Source organism: Lepidochelys olivacea, assembly GCF_965140295.1.
Source record: "Lepidochelys olivacea isolate rLepOli2 genome assembly, chromosome: 5".
Classification (NCBI taxonomy): domain Eukaryota; kingdom Metazoa; phylum Chordata; order Testudines; family Cheloniidae; genus Lepidochelys; species Lepidochelys olivacea.
Genome location: NC_140415.1, coordinates 113682338 through 113704975, shown reverse-complemented (window position 1 = coordinate 113704975; position 22638 = coordinate 113682338). Strand labels below are relative to the sequence as shown.

The following is a 22638-nucleotide window of genomic DNA, read 5'->3' as shown; positions in this document are numbered from 1 at the left end:
AAATAACAATCAAGGATTAAATGGGTTTACTGAAAATATGGATGCTTTGTGTGTGCAACTGTATTCTCTTTCTACTCCCATTGCTGGCTCTGTTTCTGTCCTCACAGAAACAGAGCCAGCAATGGGAGTAGAGAGAGAATACAGCTTAGCAGCTGAAATTGACAGTGTTGCTGGGCCCCTAAGGAGCTCAGAGAAGTTTTCCCAATTTCTGTTTCCTTTGGCTCACACAAACGTAGATGCTAAGAGAGTAAACGGGAAGTGTGGTGTGCTTCTGTTTCAGAAACTCTATGGGTTTATTAGTATTTTTCCTTTCAGCTGTGTAGCTGAGGTAACCCACGTGGATTTATTTGTGAGCAAAGACAGTTTTGCCCTCCAGAGCAGAGGAAGGCTTATGGAAAGATAATCCCACATTCAGCACGAACTCCACAAGAGAAACTGCCTTTTGATTGGAACTCTGGATTTTAGCTCCAGTTACCATAGGAATAAGAATTCATCTCTTCCAGAAGTAGCATATGGAGGCTAGGAAAGAATTTTCCCCACGAATAAGGGGAGCGGGGAGAGGAAGGTGAGAAGAGAAAGCTCTGAGTTAAGGGAATCATCCAGAGAAGCCCAAGGAGACTAGAGGTCTCAGCCAGAGCTCATAAAAATCATCCTCTGGAAGCTCCAGTCAACATGATACCCATTAGCAAGGACATCAGGGAAAATAGGGACTGTTGGTCTAAACCTTCCCATGGGTTGCATCTTAGCCAGCAGCAAGGAAACTGTGAATGATCTTGGTAACATCTAACAGCTGTTCAATTAGACCAGTTCCACAGCCTCACCCATACACAAGATTCAGTGGTCTCTGAAAGATTATCATTGCTTTGAGAGCCCAATATCTTACTCCATTACAAGAGTTGTTCATCCACGTCAATAACCCTGACTATTCTACAAATAGCCCTTTTCTACAAATTCTTACTTTCAGTTTTCCTAGCTTCCTGTTAAGCTAAACAATGTCACTCAGGGTGCACTTGCCCAGCTTTGTGTCTCTGACAGCAGACACTACTCTCCTTTGTTTAAATGGCTTACTTGGGGTTTCCCTGTGAAGTTTCCTAAGTGGACGAATGCCTTACATTCAGAGTGTGAAAAGTGCTTCCCCACATGGAAGCAGCATATATCCTCCACTCTGATACCTCCTGGAGAGTCCACACAGGTCCCAAGTCAACCCTGGTGAAAGGACCTGAGGACCAGACGATGGTATCCTTCCCCAGATGCATGTAGGAGAAGTTCCCATGAAAGAAATATTACAGAGAGATTCATTATTATTTATACTATGCTAGCATCTAGGGACCATATTCATATACTAGGACCCCACTGTGCTAGGAACTGTACAAACACATAAGAGACAGTCCCTGTCCTGAGGAGCTTACGGTCCAGTGACTGTTGCACTGCTGACTTTAGTGGACAGCTAGCATTAAAACTATAATCAAGTGAACATTTTAAAAATAAATGTTTTTTTAAGATGAATCAGTTGTACAGGTCTCAAAATGAACCTGTCAGCCATGGGAATATCTCTTTATACCTATTTAAGTCTCACTAATGCTTATTGTTACTCTTATTTTTCATATTCACACCTTTATTAATTATGTTTTATACTGCATAATATCTTAACATTGTTTACTTAATTATTTGACTGTTATTCAGAGCACTATGCACCCTCTTCGCAAATACATTACCTGAAAAAAATATCAAAGAGTATAATTACTTACATAAAGCAAATACATGTATAAATCCTGTAACTTTGTATTTCCTGCTGTTTTATTTTCATTCAAAATTCAGAATTGCCTTAAAATGTTGTCCTTCAGTTCTCTACGTTAGGCCTAAATCATAATTAGCGAACAAGTATTTGAAATATAGTAACTTGTAACCAATTATATAACTACAGAAGAGAGAAAATATGAATAGCATTTACAAGAAGAATTCTCAATTAACATCCTTGAAAACACCTTTATTCACTGCCAGGAGCTCTTAATGTTACTATTATTTAAATTGGTGAAGTGTTTTAGGATATAATTTTTATGGAAGATAAACAAAGTAAGGTCCCAACCCCATAAGTTTCTTCATGTAGGTAGAACTCTATACCCATACAGAGTCAATCAGATTCTAAAGCTGTATAGTAGCTTCCCCTTATGAAAGTGCTCTACCTGGCAAAACAGAAGGAAGAGTTAGAGACAACAGTTTGATATATGAAGAGCCAGGAACAGAAAGGTCCACCTCCTTCTCCTCCTCTTCATTTATGTCCATCTCTTCTGATGGACCAACTTCTGGTCTTGCCTGAAGGAGGACAAAGGCAGCAGTGAAACAAAACAAAAATAAATAAATATAGAAATAAACATTGCCTCTTAATCCATGTTTAGATTCAAGGTCCAGTGTGACAAAGATAAGGATCACTATTTCAGTAAGGAATGCCCTCCAGTTTAATGAATTTAAGTCCTGAAACTGATCAACTGAACGTCTTTCTTCTACCAGGCTGAAGAGTGTATGTAGATCACAATAGGCTTATAAAAGCAGTGAGCCATATAAATTCCAAGATATCACTAGTGGTAAAAATAATCAAGGCATTTGTGGACTGAATGGCAGTACTTGTAGTACTACTGGGCCTTGAACTTGACTCTTTTCTGACCCTTCTGTAACAATTCAGGAAAATAAAATGTTTTATTTTTGTATTGATATTCAACCTATAAAGCACATTTCTAATAGTAACAAGTATTTTTTCTTCTTTTCATTACACTAAAATCTGCAACATATTTCTAGCTGATTAAGCCTTTAAATAAACAAACCTACTAATCTTCTACATTTTCTGATGCAACATTATACCAGGTTCAATTACCAGGATATTGCCTATGTGCCAGCACTCAGAGATTTATTTATTATCACTCTAGCATTTAGAGATTTGTCCTTAATTTGTATCTTCTTCTTTTGTGACAAAATGCCTTCCCTTTTCATTTGTAGGTGTTCGCTAAGGGCTTGTCTCCACTACCGCTTAAGTTGATGTAAGTTATGCCGCTAAGGGGTGTGAAAACGAGTGACATAAATTACATCAACTTAAAGCAGTGTCCATACCATGGTATGTCTGCAGGAGACGCTCTCCTGACAACTTGGCTCCTGCCTCTCATTGAGGTGGAGTAATTATGCCAACAGAAATGTGCTCTCCCATCGGTATAGCGTGTCTTCACTGGACACGATGCAACTGCGCGGATGTAGCGCGGTAGTGTAGACTACCCCTGAGACAAGGTGGGTGAGGTAATCTCTCTTTTTGGACCAACTTCTGCTTGTGAGAGAGACAAGCTTTCGAGCTTACACAGAGCACTTCATCAGGTATTCACTGGACTTTTCTTCACAAGTTTCCATAAAGTATGGGCTCTTTTAAAAAAATCTGTTTATAACATTTTCATGATATACAGCCATAGCACCATATGGAGCCAATTTTGTAATATTGTAGGAAATCAAAACATACAGAAGTATTTACCAGAACCATAAAGTAGCAGTGATTACCCATTACTGCCTACACTCTCATATAGATGACCTTACATGTACTCTTCCACTGTGTATGTGTATCGAGTCAGGAATTTTTCAAGGTAAAATATAAGAGGAAACAGTCCTTTACATGTACATAAAACCATGAAACAAATAATTTTCTTTCCACCTGCCTCCCCCAAAAAGGAGGCAAAGTACCTTAAAAGTATATGGAACACAGGAAGGCAAGATTTTATCTTGATTCAAAACAAACACCTAGTACCTAAATGGACAAGTTTGTCTCAAAAATTGAAGCATTAACCATGAGCTCAGGGGATTATTACTTTGAGATACAACTTCCAACAGAGTCTCTCTCTCTAACTACTTCCCTATAATACAAAGCCTGGTCCAAAACGCTCTCAGAATAACAAAAGATACAAATCAAGAGCGCTCTCTCTCTCACCTGTGTAGCTCCACTTACTAATTAATGAAGTAATAAAAGCTGCCTTCTCTCTGATCACATAGGCATCACTGAACTGTTCAGTTAGCATTCTCCCTCTTAGGAGCTTATCCAGCACTCTCCTGGTAGCTGTGCCTTTTACTGAGGAGAAACAACCAGCTACATCCCTAGGTCATTTTGCCTCTGATTCTGCTGTTTATTACTTAATCTGGGATAGCAAACAAGTATTCCCCTCTTTTCATGTGGCTTTGCTCTTTACTTTTCCATTCATTTCTAAGGAAGTGGCACATACTCTCACCCTTTAAAGTACAAAATGTCTACCTGTTCGGGAAGATGAAGGATGGTGTGCTCTTCTGAACCAAATTCTGACAGAGATTTATATGCTGAAATTGCTACAATGGAATCCTAGGAAGAAAATATCACAAGCATAGAAGGCATTATTTCTGCATAGTGGAGACAGAACTCATTTGGTTATCCACTAAGCTAAGGGAGTTTATCCACTAACAGTTGAATGCTGAACTGTTTTATGAATGTCTTTGTTATATGTAACAAAGTCTCCTGTGAAGCGTATACTCAATCCGTTATTTTCTGTACGCAATAAAGCACAATTGGGAGAAATCCACTATCAAAATCGACACCCTTGTTGGTAGTCTCAACAGAGAGGTCTATTATTAATGGAAACCCTCCTGCTCTAAGAGTGGACCCAACCAGGCCAAGGCTGAGACATATAGGGGAAGCACAGGCAATGTGGGGAAGCTTCAACTGGTCTTGACTGCACTGTCCTGGCTCTGAGGAGAAGCAGAAAAAAATCTGTCCCCAAGGTTGTCAGTTTACCTCCCTCAGACAGAGAGAGAGAGAGAGAGAACGAACTCAGCACTGACAGGCAAGGAAATATTGCAGAAAATAAATAAATGACACTGATACCAATATTTTCAAAGGAGGACGAGGGGAATCCTTAACGTGTGCCCACTACCCACCTTAATTAACATTCTCCTGGCATCTCACTTACCTTGCTCTGAGTGTGGCTCCAAAGTGAGCTGACAACTTGGGCTTTAAATTTCTATTAAATTAAAAACAAATATTTAGTTATAGATAGCAACTGAATAGCCCCATGTACCTATTTCATTAAGTAATATGGACAAAACTGATATAAGGAGTTATGAGCAGTTATCAGCAACTGAAAATATACTGTACATTCAGCATTATGGATTTTTCACAGTGAGGCACTTAGATACCATGGAGATGGCTGCAGTAAAAACACCTAGATACTATAGGTTAGATTAGCTCCATCTTTATAATACTTCAGGTGGTAGAAACTATTCTATAAAAATACAGGCCAAGGCTCCAGTATGTAGTGCCAGTGAATTCAATGCCTGCATTTGCAGGATGGGGGCTCTCATCTTTTAAAGTCCGTCTACATGGAAAAGCAAACAGAGAAAGGGAGTGTGTGCGCAAGCAAAAATAGTTTAGCAAAAAATGTCACTGCAGGAGACTCAGGGTGTATTTTCACACCTATCCTTTGATTTATTAGCCATGGGGTGGGCAAACTTTTTGGCCCAAGGGCCACATCTGGGTATGAAAATTGTATGGTGGGCCATGAATTCTTACAAAATTGGGGGTTGGGGTGCGGGAGGGGTGAGGGCTACGGCTGGGGGTATAGGCTCTGGGGTGGGACCCGAAATTTTCAGAGTGCGGGAGGGGGCTCCAGACTGGGGCAGGGGATTGGGGTGCGGGCTCCAGCTGGGGGTGTGGGCTCTGGGGTGTGGCTGGGTATGAGGGGTTGGGGGTGCAGGAGGGTACTCCAGGCTGGGACTGATGGGTTTGGAGGGGGATCTGGGCTGGGACAGGGGGCTGGGGTGTTGGAGGGGGGCAGGGGTCCAGGCCTCGTGCAGCGCTTACCTCAAACAGCTCCCTGGAAGCAGTGCCATGTCCCCCGTCTGGCTCCTATGTGGAGGCACGGCCAGGCAGCTCTGCGTGCTTCCCCATCCACAGGAGTCACCCCCACAGCTCCCATTGGCCTCAGTTCCCAGCCAACGGGAGCTATGGGGGTGGTGCTTGGTGCAGGGGTAGCATGCGGAGCCCCCTGGCTGCCTCTATGTGTAAGAGCCGGAGGGGGGACATGCTGCTGCTTCCGGGAGCTACACAGAGCCACGGCACACACAGAGCGGGGCAAGCCCCCAACCCCGCTCCCTGGCTGGAGCGCCGGAGTGAGGTGAGCCCCAGATCCCGTTACCCAGCGGGAGCTTGAGGACCAGATTAAAACGTCTGAAGGGCCGGATGCAGCGTAGTTTGCCTACCCCTACATTAGCCTATTACATGGCTCAAAGTGCACTCAGACTTGTTTTGATGGGATGTAAAAGTTAATACAAGGAAAAAAACCATGATCAAACACAATGAAAGTAATAGTATAATTAAAAAAAACCACCCTCCAACCTCAAAACCAAAGCCAAACACAGTGGATACTCCAAAGTAGGAGAAAAAGTGGAAAGGTTCTCTATGCAATGGCTAACAGTGAAAAAGAAAAGTAGGAAGAGAAAGAATTAAACAGATATCAAAGGGATGAGAGTTCTATTGTCTAGAGGCCACAACAGCAACAGTGCAGTAACTTGCCAATATAAGGCATAACGGTGGAACTTCTGCATTTGGAAAGAGATAGAAGCAAAGGAAAAGTTCTGATAAAAGCTTAGTTAAAAGGGCTGAGTAGTTACAAAAGCACAGGTGGCTTTCCATACACTGCTGAGTGGTTGAAAATAAAATGTCAAAACACTTAATCTGGCAACCTGCCTGGGAATTATGCTTCTACGAAGGAAATGAGAGCCATCTCTTACAGACAAGCTATACCCACTACTGAGACATCTGTTTTCCCAGGGCTGTGCAGCGGATACAGCTCAGTGGCAGAACCAAAGCACTGTTCTGGGGTAGACGGCGCTAACAAGGTTTGTAGGGCAAGAGGTACACAACTGTATATCATCAACATACTGATTTCTCTGAGGTATTCCTAGGGCACCTATCACATTTGTATCCAACTGCAGTTGATACTACACCCCATATTCAATCCTCAGTGGATCTCTATGGCTATCCTGTTCTTCTCCACGCCCTGTCACAAAAAATCAGGATGAGCAAAGAGGCACACATGCATCTGGACAAAAGCCCAACCCTTCATTAATTCTTAAGTCTGTAGCCGCCATAAGACAAAACCACCCCTTGTGTCACGCAATTACCAGAGGGATATGGCTGCCAACCCCACATTCATTCATTCGTCACCTTGGGGGAAAAGCAGGACGACGAAGCAATTGAAAACATTACTTCAAAAAAGCCCCAAAATTTTATTTGTACCATAAAGAGAACATACTCGACTACTTTCAGAGTAGCAGCCATGTTAGTCTGTATCCATAAAAAGAAAAGGAGTACTTGTGGCACCTTGGAGACTAACAAAGTTATTAGAGCATAAGCTTTCGTGAGCTACAGCCGGCTGTAGCTCACGAAAGCTTATGCTCTAATAAATTTGTTAGTCTCTAAGGTGCCACAAGTACTCCTATCCTTGACTACGTGTCCAGGACTCTGAGCCTCTGTTCAGCACTGAAGTGGTGGGAAGCTAACAGGTATGTACTTACCTTCCTCACAGGATTAAGTAGCTAATACTTGTAAAGCCCTTCAAAAACAAAGTGCTATTTAAATATAACGATACAGCTAATTATTAGTCAGGAGAGTGACTTGAAACATCCCTAAATGATCAGACACATTTAAAGCTGCCACTAAGAGAAGAAATACACTTTAGACCTGGGACACATACCTCATACTCATTTGTATTCACTTTTAATGAAGGAACCAGGGCGAACAATTCGTTCAGTGTTTTTAAAATGAGTGGACGGGTGTCACAGCTCAACTTTGGTGAGAGTGCATTCCACGTAGAGCGAATACAAACTACCTGCAAGGGGATAGGAATGCATCATTAACACTGGAGGTCTCAACTTACATTTCACAATATTAATTTCAGCACTTTTCTGCCGATCTATGCTGAAGCAGTAATTAATACAGGACACATTATAAATATGGCAAACATGTTAAGACTTCACTAATTAACAGTCTCACAGTACATTAAGCAACGTCATGTAACAGTAAATAACATCTCTCCAGATAATGCAGCTGTTTGAAATGTGTTATCTTTATGGAGGGAAGGCAAAAAATAACTTTTGCTTTCCAGAGCACCCTGGACAAGCAGGAAGAGATCATGCTGGTGCACATGAACCAGCAAATTGCAGGATGTATCACAACTACCCTACTTCATTTGTTTTAGTTAGCTTAAAATCAAGCTGAATGTGGGAGTGCTGCTAGCAGGCTGCAAGCAGGGGCAGCCACACTCCATCAGAGCTATGCACAACCGAATGCTTTTTAATCACTAAAGCCAACCAAAGCTTGAGAAGTTTGCCGAACAGACAGAAGGGAAGAGAAAATACTGCTGGGGCCTAAAATCTTTCAAAAACCTAAAGTATCAAGGCAAAATAAGCATTAAAAAGTTTTTTTGAGCCACACCACAGTACAGATAAACTTCTCAGAACCAACTTGCTCCAGTGAAATAGAGAGCAGGCCAGAACCCTGAAAAACAACACTAACTCTGCTTTATGAGACAGTACCAACAGTATTTCCAACTGCAAGCTTTCAAAAATCATGAGAGTCAAGTACCCAAAAAATCTGAGATTGGCTTAAAAATCATGGGATTTCTTTTAAATAATAAATTTGGGGGATGAGGAGGAAGAGTATATGCTTTCTGGCTTCTGAGTCCTTAGGATGAACTTGCTTCACCTTTTCAAAAACTTTTCTCTGCAACCAACAGGGCTGGAAACTTTCATTTAAAAAAAAAAAAAAGTAAGAGATTCTCATGCAATCTCTTGATTCTGATCACTGTGGCTTTCAGAGAAACACCAAATATTGTGATTTGGCAACATTGTTAACTAAATAAAATAAACTGCAGGCTTCTGTGCCATGTAAGGAATAGGTTTCAGAGTAACAGCCGTGTTAGTCTGTATTCGCAAAAAGAAAAGGAGTACTTGTGGCACCGTAGAGACTAACCAATTTATTTGAGCATGAGAAGTGAGCTGTAGCTCACGAAAGCTCATGCTCAAATAAATTGGTTAGTCTCTAAAGTGCCACAAGTACTCCTTTTCTTTTTATGTAAGGAATAGAAAATATACTGGAATACATGTCCATTTAGTTAACTAACGGGGGAGTGGAGGGGGTGGCAAGATAACAAGCACCTCTCAACCCCAGTGAATGTGAATGGAAGTTGAAAGCTTACAGCAACTTACAGGATAGGGCACCTGGATTCAAAGGTCAGCACTTTTGAAAAGAGATCAGAAATCACTGAAAACCAAATACAAGCCAACGAGGGCAATAACACTTTAACAAAAAAGATCCTGACCCAATCTAATGTCTGCAGAAAGAAAAAAAGAAATGCCTGAGAATTAAGTTAGATTCTGAAATGTATTTTGTAATGAATTGGGGCTGTGTCTATACAACTTGTAAATTCAGAATGATGTTGTGAAGTTGTATTACGAAAAACTGCCGTATTATGAGTGCCTATATGTATGTGGATCCACCATTGCTGACAAGCCCTGTAGAAGCCCTGACAATACAACAGAATGCTTCTCTGGACTTACTGAACCTATTCAGGTGCAAACATCTGACAAGCCCTGTAGAAGCCCTGACAATACAACAGAATGCTTCTCTGGACTTACTGAACCTATTCAGGTGCAAACATCTCAGGACAATGGGTGAGCTACCTCTTTAGAAAATCAGTTTAGCAGCTGATTCTTCTGAAGGGAGGGGGGAAGGTAGGAATAGTGGAAACTTACTAGGAGTAGAAAGAGACCATGTGACCAGGAGGGATTTAAATAAAGAAACACACAGGAACAGGAGCCAGGCAGGAAGAGGAAGCATAGGGCAAGAGAGAACAAACTCTCTTACAGAGGCTGGGTAAAGAGTTCCAGGAGGGAGAGGTTCCCAGTATGTAGCAGCCTCATGGGGCAGGGGAGTTCTGCCTACTTTCCTGAGACCACATGGCCCCATGGACTCTGGACAACTATGGGACTCGGACCGCAGCCCAAAGAATGTCCTGGAGTGGTGAGCAAACAGAGGCAGGGGCATGCTGTGACAGAATACACCCGTGTGTTCAGACCCCACACACTACTGTAATAATCTTTATACAAAGTATGCCTTGTAAGATATCATTTAAAAACCAAATTTGCTGATCAGTATTACCATGGAAAATGTGAAATTATAAATTTAAGCTCAGATCATGACTAAAAGTATGTTTTCCAGAAAAGTTTGGGGAATGGCCAAACCAGGCCCACAGAGACAAACCATAAACTGACACAGTAACCAGGTGTAAACAAGGCTGATGGACCATTACCTGCGAAGTGGCCATTCTTTGGCAGGAAAGATGGCAGGGGCAAAAAAAACTACATCACAGCAAAGTAACAGCATGGAGTTCCCTTCCACACAGACTGCCTGTCGCCTTGCTCCCACTTGGAAATGCTTCTCAAAGAGGAGACAGGACTACAATAAGAAGGGACGACACCCAAAGGACCCTTTCGCCCCCCGGCCCCCCTTCGATTCACTATACCTAATGGACCAAGGAAGTAGCTGTTGCACTGAGGGAGGGATTGTGACCTTAGAAATGTGGTCAGTAATACATCTGGAGTATGTGGTGAGTAAACTTTGCTTTGAATTTAGTATCCTTTGTTAAGTAAGGCACGAGTAGCATTATATCTTCATTTTTCTTGTAACCATTTCTGACTTTGATGCCTCATTACTTGTACTCACTAAAAGTCTCTTTGTAGTTAATACACTTGTTTTATCTATTCAAATGTATTTAAACTGAAGTATCTGAATAACTATTTGTAATAAGATGGCATTCTAACTTGTATTGTGCAGGAGAGGACTAGGCTGTACAGGACATACATTTCTGAGGGAAGAATCTCAGATTGGCCGTGTGCTTGGGTCACCCTGAAGTATAACCAAAGTTGGTGAGAGCCAGAGTGTAACCCAAGTGTGGCTGGCAGGCTGCAGTCACACACAGACATTGAGGGTGTGGCTTGCATGCTGGAAGGCTGTCTGTGAGCAGCCCTGGGGAAACCACTTCAGCAAGGCATGTAAGGTACCCAAGGTTGCAGGGCAGGCGTGACACAGCTGCTCATTAGTCTAGATTATACCCTGGTATGTGTTTAGCATTTATAGTTTTGTATGATCTGAGCTTTAAATGATTAAGTATAAGAGCATAAAAGTGTTTGTCTGTGCAAAGTGTACGTGTGTTGACAGCTTCACAACTGCTGTACACCCCTGAGAGAGTTATACTGAAACCAGAATCTTCACATTTTTGGTACAGAGTTCTGGCACAAGAGTGTGTTTAAGTAACTCAGGTATCTCAGGGATCAGCGCTGGTCCCAGTCCTAGGGCAGGTGGGCTGAGGAGCCCCATTTCCAAGAAGTGGTAGACGACAGTCAGTGCCCTGGCAGTGTGCCAGAGAGGCCAATGGCAGAACCAGTTCTGCAGCCTGCTGAGGATCCAGAAGCTTAACATATCCCAGGGGATCCAGAGCACAAGGGCTTGGATTTCCCCTCACAACAGTCTCTGTGGGAGACCAGGGAAGGCTGCTTCTAGGATCCCTGACATACGAGTTCAAGGTATTTCTCAAGAAAAAACAAGAGAATAACAAGGAAAAGTTTTATATGAGGCCTTAAAAATGGATCTTAAAGTAAAGCCAGTTTGAAAGGAGAAATGTTACATACAGTATACCAATGAGCACAAATTCAACCAACATATGAGAAAGTGCAAGAATCACAGAATCCCTATCTGATAGCCAGGACCCAAACAAGATTTTTGTAACCTGGGAGACAATAATATGACATTATCTTACAATATATTTCTTTACACTTGAATGGTATTACTAGTTCCAAAGTGCTATTTTCATTTCATCCCTCTCAAATTTACTGTTTCATGATTAAAGTGAAAATGTTGATTTTTTTTGCCCTTATCAGATGTGTCTCTTGATGGTTACAAGAATTAAATCCAATAAAAACAAGAATTCAGTGTATTTAAAAATATATTTAGACCAACCACTGTATTACTAGACATGAGATTATTAACTCAATTTATCAAATCAATAGATTGTTAAATATCTCAGGGGAATTGTTTGGAAGATTGGCTTTGGAAACTTTTTATACTTCACTCCAAAAACATTTAGGCCCAGATTCAACAAGGTTTTTAGGCTTATGTTGAACTTTAAGTATGTGAGCAGTCTCACTGAATACATGACAACTTATAAACTTAAAATTATACATGATGGTTTTAAAACAGATTTCAGATTTAGATTTGTAAGGCACTATTAGTTACCTAATTCATTAAAAATAGATTTTAAACTGCATCTGTTTAGTTAATGGGTGCATCTCAAACTCATGCTAATAAAACTTTTACGTTATACCACCATGTATGAAAGGAAACTATGAGAACGGTGTAGTATTCAGGTTGATTTAAAATTTGAGCATACAGCTTTCATAAAGAATATTTAATGCAGACTTTCTAAATAAGGCGGCCATGAATGTTTCCTTGGCTTGGATTCACAGACAGCTCTAGGTATGGTTTTGTTCCTACAGGGAAAGAAATCCAGTTCCTAAATAATTTGCCAATAATTATCATGGTACTTTCAAATCTACTTCCAGAAATTCAGGAGACGTCCTTTTTTTTTTTTTTTTTTTTTTTTTTAAATTTCATCCAATGCTCAATCCAACAAAGGAAGAATTTTATGAAAGCTTTGTGCTATGAAAACAGAGCTATCTGATCTTTTCCTAATAAGAGCTAGAAAACTGCTTTCACAATTAAAGAACTAAAGTCAGTGGTGCAAACCTGGCCTGTGTTGATAACTTGCCAAGAGTTGCACAGAATTTGCATATAATTTTACAGTTAAAAGAGGAAGGATGATCTCCTAGGTTACAGGACAGGTCTGGGAATTAGGAGATACCTGGGTTCTGTCTCATTTGAGACGTTGAGCAAATAAACCTTTCCATGCTTCAGTTTTTCCCAACTGTAAAAAAGAGTAATTCTTACCTGCCTCACAGGTGCGTTGCACAGCTTAGCCAATATTTATAAAGCAATTTGAGCTCTTCAGATGGAAAACACTCTAGAAGTGAAATGTATTATTGCTATGTAATTTTATCAGAGCTAAATGCACACATTTATTTTTCGTTTGTGCAGTGGACATAGTACTTTACAAATAAGATAAACAGAGAATGTGCTTTGAAGGCTGCAAGTGATGGCATAAAAATGAGAAAACTGGCACTGCTCCACTGAACCCAAAAATTCTTGATGTCCAGCTCTCTCCAATGTGCGCACACACAGAGAATGCGGTTCCCGTCTGTTAGGTAAGCGTAGTATTTGTTTTTTTCAGAAGCAATTGCTGAATTAAGCAGTTATTTCAGTGACTGTGAAAACACTTTAGAGAACAATTTCAAATCTGTAAAGATGAAGCTTTTATGAATGCCTATTAAGTCCATTTTAGGAACAGGCATATCCACAAATATGTTTTTATGGTAACTAACATTGACAGCTACCGAAAAGTAATCTCACTACATGTTGAGTGAAAATGACAACCCTCTATCCCCATTTTCAAAAACACCATTCTCGAGAATTAGAAAGACCAATTCTACTTCAGTGTTCAAAAAGACAGAGAAATCTTCTAGGATTTGAAGAGGTACAACTTTATGTGCTGGTCATTTAGGAAATGAGGCATCTTGATTTATCATGTGGAGAAAAACAAATATACATTGTGGAGTCTCCTCAAGTACTGTAGTCCAGGAAAAGCACAAAACTAGTAAGTGCAGCAAAGTACACTTTCATGTTGACTTTCCTATGAATCATTTAAGCTCTCCAACTCCAGTAAACCATAACAGGGACAGTACTCTGAAAGCAGCTTCAATTTAGCATATAATTGAGTCACATTCATGTCCAATGGCAGATCACATGGAATGACCAGACGTTATTTATGTTGTTTATTGAACTTCAAGACAGAACAAGGCAGCAAAGACTGAAAGAACTACAATATATAACAAATGTCTTCCTCTATCAACCAAGTGGATTATTTTTTTTGAGGGTATATATTGCTTCTTTGCTGTTTACCTGAAACTGTGTGTTGTAGCCCTCCATATAGTACTAGCTCACATTAAACATGCATAAAAGCCTCTGAAATACAAGTTAATCAGGAAGCTTGAGGTCTACAGTATCACTTATTCTACAGCATAGCCATGATACCAATATTAGCTGTGAAACAATACCCTATATTGTAGTAATCCCACAGAAGACAGAGCAATGCCATGCATGCTTAACTTGCTTCCTAGAAAAATATTAATAAAATATGGTCCACACCATGCTACCTGGGATCAGTTTATTTCATACTGACTTGTGTTCTGATGCCCTGTACCAGCGATAGAAGGGTTCATAAGAGAATGTCAAACCCAAAAATCAATATGAAAACAAGATAAGAATTAAAAGCAAACTGAAAATCCTGTTTGGATTAACATGACACTTTTGGTATTTCCTTTGGAACAGTTCTGCCAGGACTAAAATCACAAAAACAAAGGAGGATTTGTATGGATTCGCATAAGGACTCTAATAGCAACACTATACTTCTGCATGATTCTCCCAGGACAGATTTACCAGACAGACCATAATGGTTTGCAATAAGTACGGTAAATAAGTAGCTTAGAGTAAATGCCCTCTCAGCATTAGCATAGCTACCAAAATACACCTTGAGATAGCAGAACATAATGAACATTTCCTCTCAGTAAAAATATAACATAAAAGGGTTGAAGGTGCATGCAGAATGATGGCTAGTTTTCTGAACTCCATATAGTCAAAAATACTTTCAAGTATCATTCAGCTTTCTCAGTTTTGTTTTTAATCTTTGTTCATGTTTTTTCTGTTTGAGTTTTCTTGGTGACTGAAGAGATAGAGAGGAAGATGTGAGGAAAGTTAAGTTATATCTCCTTTCCTTCATTTACAAAGAGGATCTGTTTTATTCTGTATGAAAAAAGTGGCACACAGGATAAATAGGATGGAATATATAATCTAGCCCACTTGTGAGGGATTTGGAAGGGAAATCTGCAGACAGTTCATAGAAGGCTGGGTCTTGAGCAGGTAATCTTAGCATATATCAGAGAACAAGCAAGCTGCATATAACAGAGAACAACACTGCAAGATAAAGAGATTCAGGATACAGATCTTGAAGCAGGATGGCATCTCCATATTCTAAATTAAGAAATCTGAAGTTCTGCAAACTAAAAAAGATGTCTATCCTGGAGAACAGACTGAGTTGTGTTTCAAATCTCCCCTAAATGGAGATCCTCAAGGGCAGAAAGAAGGAAAGTCTTGCTACATTTCAGAATCATTTGAATTACTTATAAGTACCATTAACTCCTGCTGCATCCATCTTCCACCTTTCTGCAGAATGTCTGCAGTCTATTCCTCGGACATCCGTTTACCACTAGTGCCAGGACAAATGTAATTACTTGTGCAGCTATTTTTACTGTATCAAAATATGTAAAGCTATGACCCCAATAATTTTATCAGAATAAATATCTGAGACTGGAATCCACAGAAGGGGTTAACAGCCACTGCTGATACACTTTGAATCACTCTTGTAATGTAGACAAGCCCAAGCTTAGATCAGGCTGTGTTAACTGATATATACTTTGACCTGCTAAAGTGAAAAGGTGTTGCAAAGTGCCTACACTGGCAAAAAGGTGGTTTAGTCCGGGTTAGTCAACAAAGACACTCAACCCATTTTTCTAGTGCAGATGCACCCATTCATGGGCTTTAAATAGGGTTGCCAACTTCCTAATTGCACAAAATTGAACACCCTTGCCCCACCCCCTGCTCCACCCCTTCTCTGAGCTCCCGCCCCATCCCAAGGCCCCCCCATCAATCCGGCCCCCTCCCCGGTCACTCACTCTCCCCCACCCTTATTCACTCGCTCATTTTCACCGGGCTGGGGAAGAGGGTTGGGGTGCAGGAGGGGGTGAGGGCTCTGGCTGTGGGGTTCAGGTTCTGGTCTGGGGCCAGAGTGCAGGAGGGGGCTCCAGGCTGGGGGGGTAAAGCCAAGGGGTTCGGAGTGTGGGAAAGGGCTCCGGAGGGGGTATGGGCTCTGGGCTAGGGGTGTGGGTTCTGGGGTGAGGCCAGAAATGAAGGGTTCAGGGTGCAAGAGGGGGCTCTGGGCTGGGGCAGAAGGTTGGGGTGTGGGAGGTGGTGTGTGGGGTGCAGGCTCCAGGAGGGAGTTTGGGTATGGGAGGGGTCTCCAGGCTGGGATAGGGATGTGGGAAGGGATGCAGGAGGGTGCTCAAAGTTGGGGAAGGGGGTTGAAGCACAGGAGGGGGTGCTGGGAGTGAGCTCTGGGTGGCGTTTACCTCAGGGAGGCTCCCCAGAAGCAGCAACATGTTCCTTGGCTCCTAGGCATACGAGCGGCCAGGCGGCTCTGTGCAGTGCGCGCTGCCTCCACCTGCAGGTGCCGCCCCCGCAGCTCCCACTGGCTGTGGTTCCTGACCAATGGGAGCTGCGGGGCTGGCACACGGGCCAGTGCGCAGAGCCCGCCCCCCCCAGCTCATCCCTCTGCCTAGGAGCCAGAGGGACATGTCGCCGCTTCCAGGAGCCGCATGGAGCCAGGTAGGGAGCCTGCCAGCCCAACCAACCGGACTTTTAACAGCCCAGGCAGTGGTGCTGACTGGAGCCACCAGGATCCCTTTTTGACTGGGTGTTCTGGTCGAAAACTGGACACCTGGCAACCATAGCTTTAAAGCTCATTGTCTACATGTATTTTTTAAAAAAGGCAATTATTCTTGAGTAGTTAGCAGCTAACATCAGCATACTTTTATTTGTTGAACTCCAGTGAGCTTCTAGTCTTACAAACAGCTGACAAAAAGGGAATGCTAATGGCCTAGCACCCAGAATGTGAAGCCAAACCATACTGGGTAGTCAGAAGACAACGTGATAGAGGATGGGTGGTATGACTGATTTAGAACCGTCTTGTGACAATTTGCAATATTGTATGTTGGCTTGGTTTTGGAGGGATGAATTTATTGGGTTATCTCAACAACAACATTTGGAAAAAAAATGGCACAAAAGAATGGCACAAAAAAAGCCACCCCTCAGAAAGCACCTGACAGTTGTTCAGGGACAATATCAGTACCACAGACCCTTAGGACTCTGGCTTAGCCTCCTGCTGAGTCTACAGAAAGGACAAAGCCCAGGAACAGAGAAGAACAAAAGAGCTACAGAGATAGGGACTATAAAGAGAGATGGTGGTTGATCGGAGGAACCAGACTGAAACACCAGGACCCCCATGGATGTATCTAAAGAAGTTAGGCCTGCCTAGGTCATGAGCAGAGAATAGTAAGCCTTGAGGTAAGATAGCCATGCTTTGCTCTATTGCTAAAATAATAATACTTTTGTTTTAAAGAGATTGTTGAATCATTGTATACCACTGGTCACAAGCTCTCAAAGGAAAGAGCCACAGCTGCCCAAACTCAGTCAGTCCTGTGGTGTAATAATGGTTGATACACAGGGTACCATAGTTCAGAGCTCAGTCTGTGACTGGCATATTTGCAAAATTCCACCTTGAGACAGAAACAAGGCCTGATACCTGAGGGAATGTGCTCACAGGGACAAGTGGTCTGAGGCTGAAAAGTTTTCCATAGCAGTTGATGATAGTTTGTGTTTGACACGATGCAATTACTCAGGAGAAATTTAACACAGAGCTGTTTTGCTGGAGCTCTGAATCCTGTGCTCTGCATCTGTGTAGCAAAACATTCTTTACCTATCTTCATGGATTAAATATTACTGTCCTTTCTTAAAAAAAACACACCTATCAATTGTTGATTCATGTATTAGCTCTATGTATTCAACCCATTATGAAAAATGGATTTTAAAAGCCCTTCTTCTGGTTGAAGTTGAGGGTTACATCTATTGCAAACACAATGTGACCATAAAGGAATTATTTCATTAACATTTGTAGAGTATTTTTTAAAATACTCGTAAGTGCATATTATTTCAGTTCTATTACAGTTTTCTAACCACATACCAACCACACAACTTCTAAATTTTGTAAGCATCTCTAACACACATTGCAAAAATCAAAATCTACTCTGCTCAACTGAATACGGCCATTAATGAAAAATATGCAAGCTGTGCTGCACAGTTTGTAATAAAGGTAAAAGAGAAGTATACACCACTAAATACAGGTGAAGAAAATGTAGGAAACCAACCTAACCATAAAACTTATACATGCTCAGTGAATAGTTGTTTGGATACCAAGGAAACTAGCACCTGCTCATGTACATATGCATGATAAATACAATCTTTAATTACATGATCAAATCATTTATCAAACAATACAATACATGTAATGTTTGCGACACTTTTAGAGACACGATCTCGTACACTACAGTAATTTCATTGTCATAAATACCCAAGTATCATCTAACTTTGACCTTGTTTGACTTCAACTATTCTGTATTTTAATTGTATTATCACCAACTACACATGTATGTTTAATTTAAAAGGGATATTTACTTCTTACTTTCACCAAATATTAGTGTCATACCGTCTTTACAATACTGTGAATCTGTACCTTCAGTTTTGCACAAGAATACCGTGCATAGAATTTACATTTGTACACCACTAATCTGAAATATATTGTTTTATGTCTAACGTCATAGACACAAGTCAACTGGAAACTGATTTTTTCCACAGGCTGACATAAAAATGCTTTGGGTTTCCTGGGGCTAAGTATTTGATTGCACTATATAGGTATAGTGTACTTACAGTAAGATTTATTAACTGAGCCTCATTGATACTGACAGTTATTGAAATATTTTACTTGTCAACTCACATGTGCCAGCTTATAATGCTTTTAACTATAGCTACTCTTAAAGTCAATAGGGCTACTCACATGCTAAGAGTTACAGAGAAGTTTAAGTATCTTGTTGAATCAGGGCTTTAGTGTGTAGTATTCATGTAACTGAATATTGTAATGGAATGTTATGGCTTGCACAACACACAGCTCCATATACATACGTGCAGAGTCACCAGAAAAGTTGTATTAAGGAATAGTTTGAGAAATAAGGACACATAACTGAAAGCAGTATCATACTGCTTAGGACAAATGTGTCAAGATAAGGTTGTGTTCAATCTTGGCTTTAGTGAAACTTGTCTTCTAAGCACTTACCTTCACATTCACAGATATTTTTATATTCAATTTCCTAGGATTTTTAAAAGAAACAAAGGGGTTAGGGGACAAACCAAAAAAAGCCTCTAAAGGCAGTTTTGCTAGTGGAGCTTGGAGCTTCCTTTAACCCACGTAATACAACCCCAACTACCTGCAAGTTGAGGGGACACCCATAACTTTTAGATAATTAAAGATTTGGATAATGGGCACACAGGTACCAGCCAGCTACTGGGCCAACACCCGTGTTATTATAAATCAGTTAGCTTCCCAGAGTCTGCTGGCTACATAGCTCTACTCTTATGCAGCTTATAAGCTCAGCAAGACAGAAACTTCAAGTCCCGCTGAACTCAGAAATGTCAACAGGACTGAGTGGCACAAGCGCTCTCATCCTTGAGACACAGAACAAGGATGCTCTTGCCTTTGATGGAGAGGCTCTCCCTTCCTCAGCATGTGGCACTTGGGAGTTCTGCTAAATACTGGATTCCTTTCAGTGGCTCAGTTAACTAGCCATGTATGCAACTAAATACCACATCTTAAATGTCAATGGAATTTTCTATTGCCAATGTTTTCCAAAATTAGAAAAGCACATACTACTCTAATGTCAGAGTCACCAGGCAGCCATCTGAGGCAGGAGCAGATGCAGGACAGAGCAGGGGCTGGCTAGCATGGAAACAGGCACAGTTAGAACAGGAGAAGTCTGGAGCAAGGGTAGCTGGAGCCTTAGTAGGCTGCATCATGGCCAGTCATTGAAAATACTGGCAATGGGAGTGTTCCTGGGCAGGTAGTGATGTTGAACAGACTGGAGAGACTGCTTCACTTAGGAGACTGACTACCTGCCCTGTGATCACCTGAATGGGTCCGGTTCCCTTCGTTTGACCCTTTGACCACACTCCTGTCCCTGTTATTTCATTAGTTGTCCCCCGGATTTATTTGGTGTCCAGGTCCTGTGGATCCCCCTCTTAGGCTGGGTGGGGGGGATCCTTTAGCAGTGGGTGGGCTTTGCCCATCCACTTCCCAGATCCCAGTAGGATCACCTGAATGGGATCCTGCCTGTGGATGGCCTGAACCCTCGTTAATGGCATGGGGCCTATCACAAGACCTGCAGGTAATTGCCTCTGATACTTATCACATGCTCTGGCTCAGGGATGACTCATCTGGTTTAGGCAGGCTCAGAGGTATCACATCCAATAACTAATTAAAACACTATATCTTGAAATATGACTCAGTTATAGGGCTCCCATGACCATTCCATTTGGGCACATGTGCTGAATTCAAGCACCATTCCAAATTCAAAGTAACATGGCAACCCAAGGAAAGGCATAAACCTATATAAATACTCTTTATTCACTGAAATAGCATAGTTGCACAAACAATTATCATAGTCCGAGTCATGATATTCTTTCCAGCCCAGTGGTGTTAATTCAGATTATCATGCTTTGCAGCCATTGAGCCAGGCTCCTCTGCTGCTAACTGACAAAATTAAAACCTTCCCAGTGTCTGATTTGATCTTTTAAAGATCCCTCAGAGCTTCACTGAGATCCTGCAATTCACCCACACTATCCAGAACAGTGCTTGTATTCTGACACAGAACACCCGCAATGGAGTTTTCTAATTTAAAGCAGATGCTCCAATAAGGCACCAATCTATTAGCCCATTGAACTAATCATATCAGCTCAAGTATGAAAAGTGTCCATTTTGCCATTCTATAACCCAAAATACAGGAGCCACTTTTGTACACACATTTGAAAATCTCGCTCTCTGTGGAGAGGAGGTGGGGATGGGGGAGGAAAATCTGAAAATCATGATACTATTTCCAAAGCTCATGTAGTATTGTAATATTTCAAGAGCTATAACATTTAAGGAAACAGTCTAATAAATGTACTAGACATCAAAAGCAACTAACCTTAAACATTTACTGCTGGGTATTTTATATGATTTTCCCTTGATATACTTTTAAAAAAATAATCCGTGTAGCAACAATGATTTTTATCCCCCCCCCAACAAGATAAAAAAGACAAACAAGGCAAAGAAACGCTCTACTTTGCATGCTTCACATATAAACAACATATTGCATACATGCGCACTTAATAGCCTGTTTCCACAGTTCAGATTGTTCTAGGACTTACAAGAAGTGACTTTTTTCCTGGTTTAAACTTCTTGCTGCTAGCAAGCGTACAATAAATATGATGTGTATGTCACAATAATGCAATAAAAAATAGGAGACAATTTAGAGCCCTACATGAGTTGTATCCATATATAACTTAAGAATAATGGAGAGAGGCAAATTCTTTGATGAAAATAAGTCACGCAGGTTCTACAAAAGAAGAGTACATTGGAAGAAGACTTCACAGCTTACAAATTACTGCTTTGTTTTGAGTCAGACTAGAATTTAGAATAGGTCTTGTCTGTTCACAAATACTCCTTGCCCCAGACTTCTGCTTGAGGAAAAGATGATGCAGTGAATTTTCTGATTGGGAAATGGCACCAAATAAAACATATGAATAGATCTAAAAAAGTAACACTGTTGAACCACACTATTAAAAGATCTCTGGAATGTAATAAATATAGAAGCTACAGTCTACTAAAAAACCTTACAGTACACAGCTGTGCACTCTGGCCAGCCATTTATGGGCTTCCAGCTACGCCTTCAAAATTCCATAATAAATTATTTTTATAACCCTTAAAAATGTTAAAATCTAGAATTCTGATTGGCTCCTTTTACAAGGAAATAATTCTCTAGAATTGTCCGACACAGCAGCAGCCCCACTGAAAATCATCCACCCCGTAGTGTTGTGAAGAAACAATGGTGGGTGCGAAGAGAAGGAAGAAGTACTTTGCTCTCCAAACACTTCATTTTTAAAAACTAAATAAATAAGTGGTTATAATAGCAATAACAACCTTGGCATGGCGCATTTCCGGAGGAATAGCTGACTGTGATAAACAGCCTGAGGTGAACTCTCTCTGCCGGTCATGAATCCCCAGGAAATGCCCTGTGCCTCAATAGTTATTGCTCAAGTGTACAATGCTTCTCTTTGAAAAAACAACACCCTCTAGGAACTGAGCGAGATGAAAGAGCTTTTCTTCATGATGCCGAGGCGCCTATTAATTTTTGCCGCAGCAGAATTGTTGCCGATTAGAAAAAGCATGTTCATAAATCCAGACTCTCTAATCTAAAGGCTTTTGGTGCAAATTCTTTGAACATTTGTTTTTGTCTTTATACTCGTTGGTTCTGTTTTTGTTTAGATTGACAGATCATTTCCATCTTGAAAAATTAGCAACCTTTATAATTTATGGGCTTTCAGGATTTCTGGTCAAGTCAGTTTTGTCTTTGCTTTTTTTAGTTTTAAAATGCATATCTCACTGCTGGACAGAACACTGCCTGGAAATAAATTTGCTGGAAAGGAAAGTTTTAGTT

At 41.0% G+C, this 22638-nt stretch overlaps 1 protein-coding gene across 4 annotated transcripts in view; it reads right to left on the bottom strand.

Annotated features, from left to right (window-relative positions):
- FOCAD (focadhesin) overlaps window positions 1–22638 on the bottom strand; it is a 199783-nt gene that overhangs the window by 76757 nt on the left and 100388 nt on the right. For all 4 annotated transcript variants that reach the window (XM_084627726.1, XM_084627728.1, XM_084627727.1 and 1 more), the window contains 4 exons: window positions 7749–7883; window positions 4965–5015; window positions 4277–4360; window positions 2184–2313 (listed from right to left, as the gene is read on the bottom strand). In XM_084627726.1, the coding sequence (XP_084483852.1) occupies window positions 2184–2313; window positions 4277–4360; window positions 4965–5015; window positions 7749–7883 (400 nt within the window). The remainder of the gene's footprint in view (window positions 1–2183; window positions 2314–4276; window positions 4361–4964; window positions 5016–7748; window positions 7884–22638) is intronic.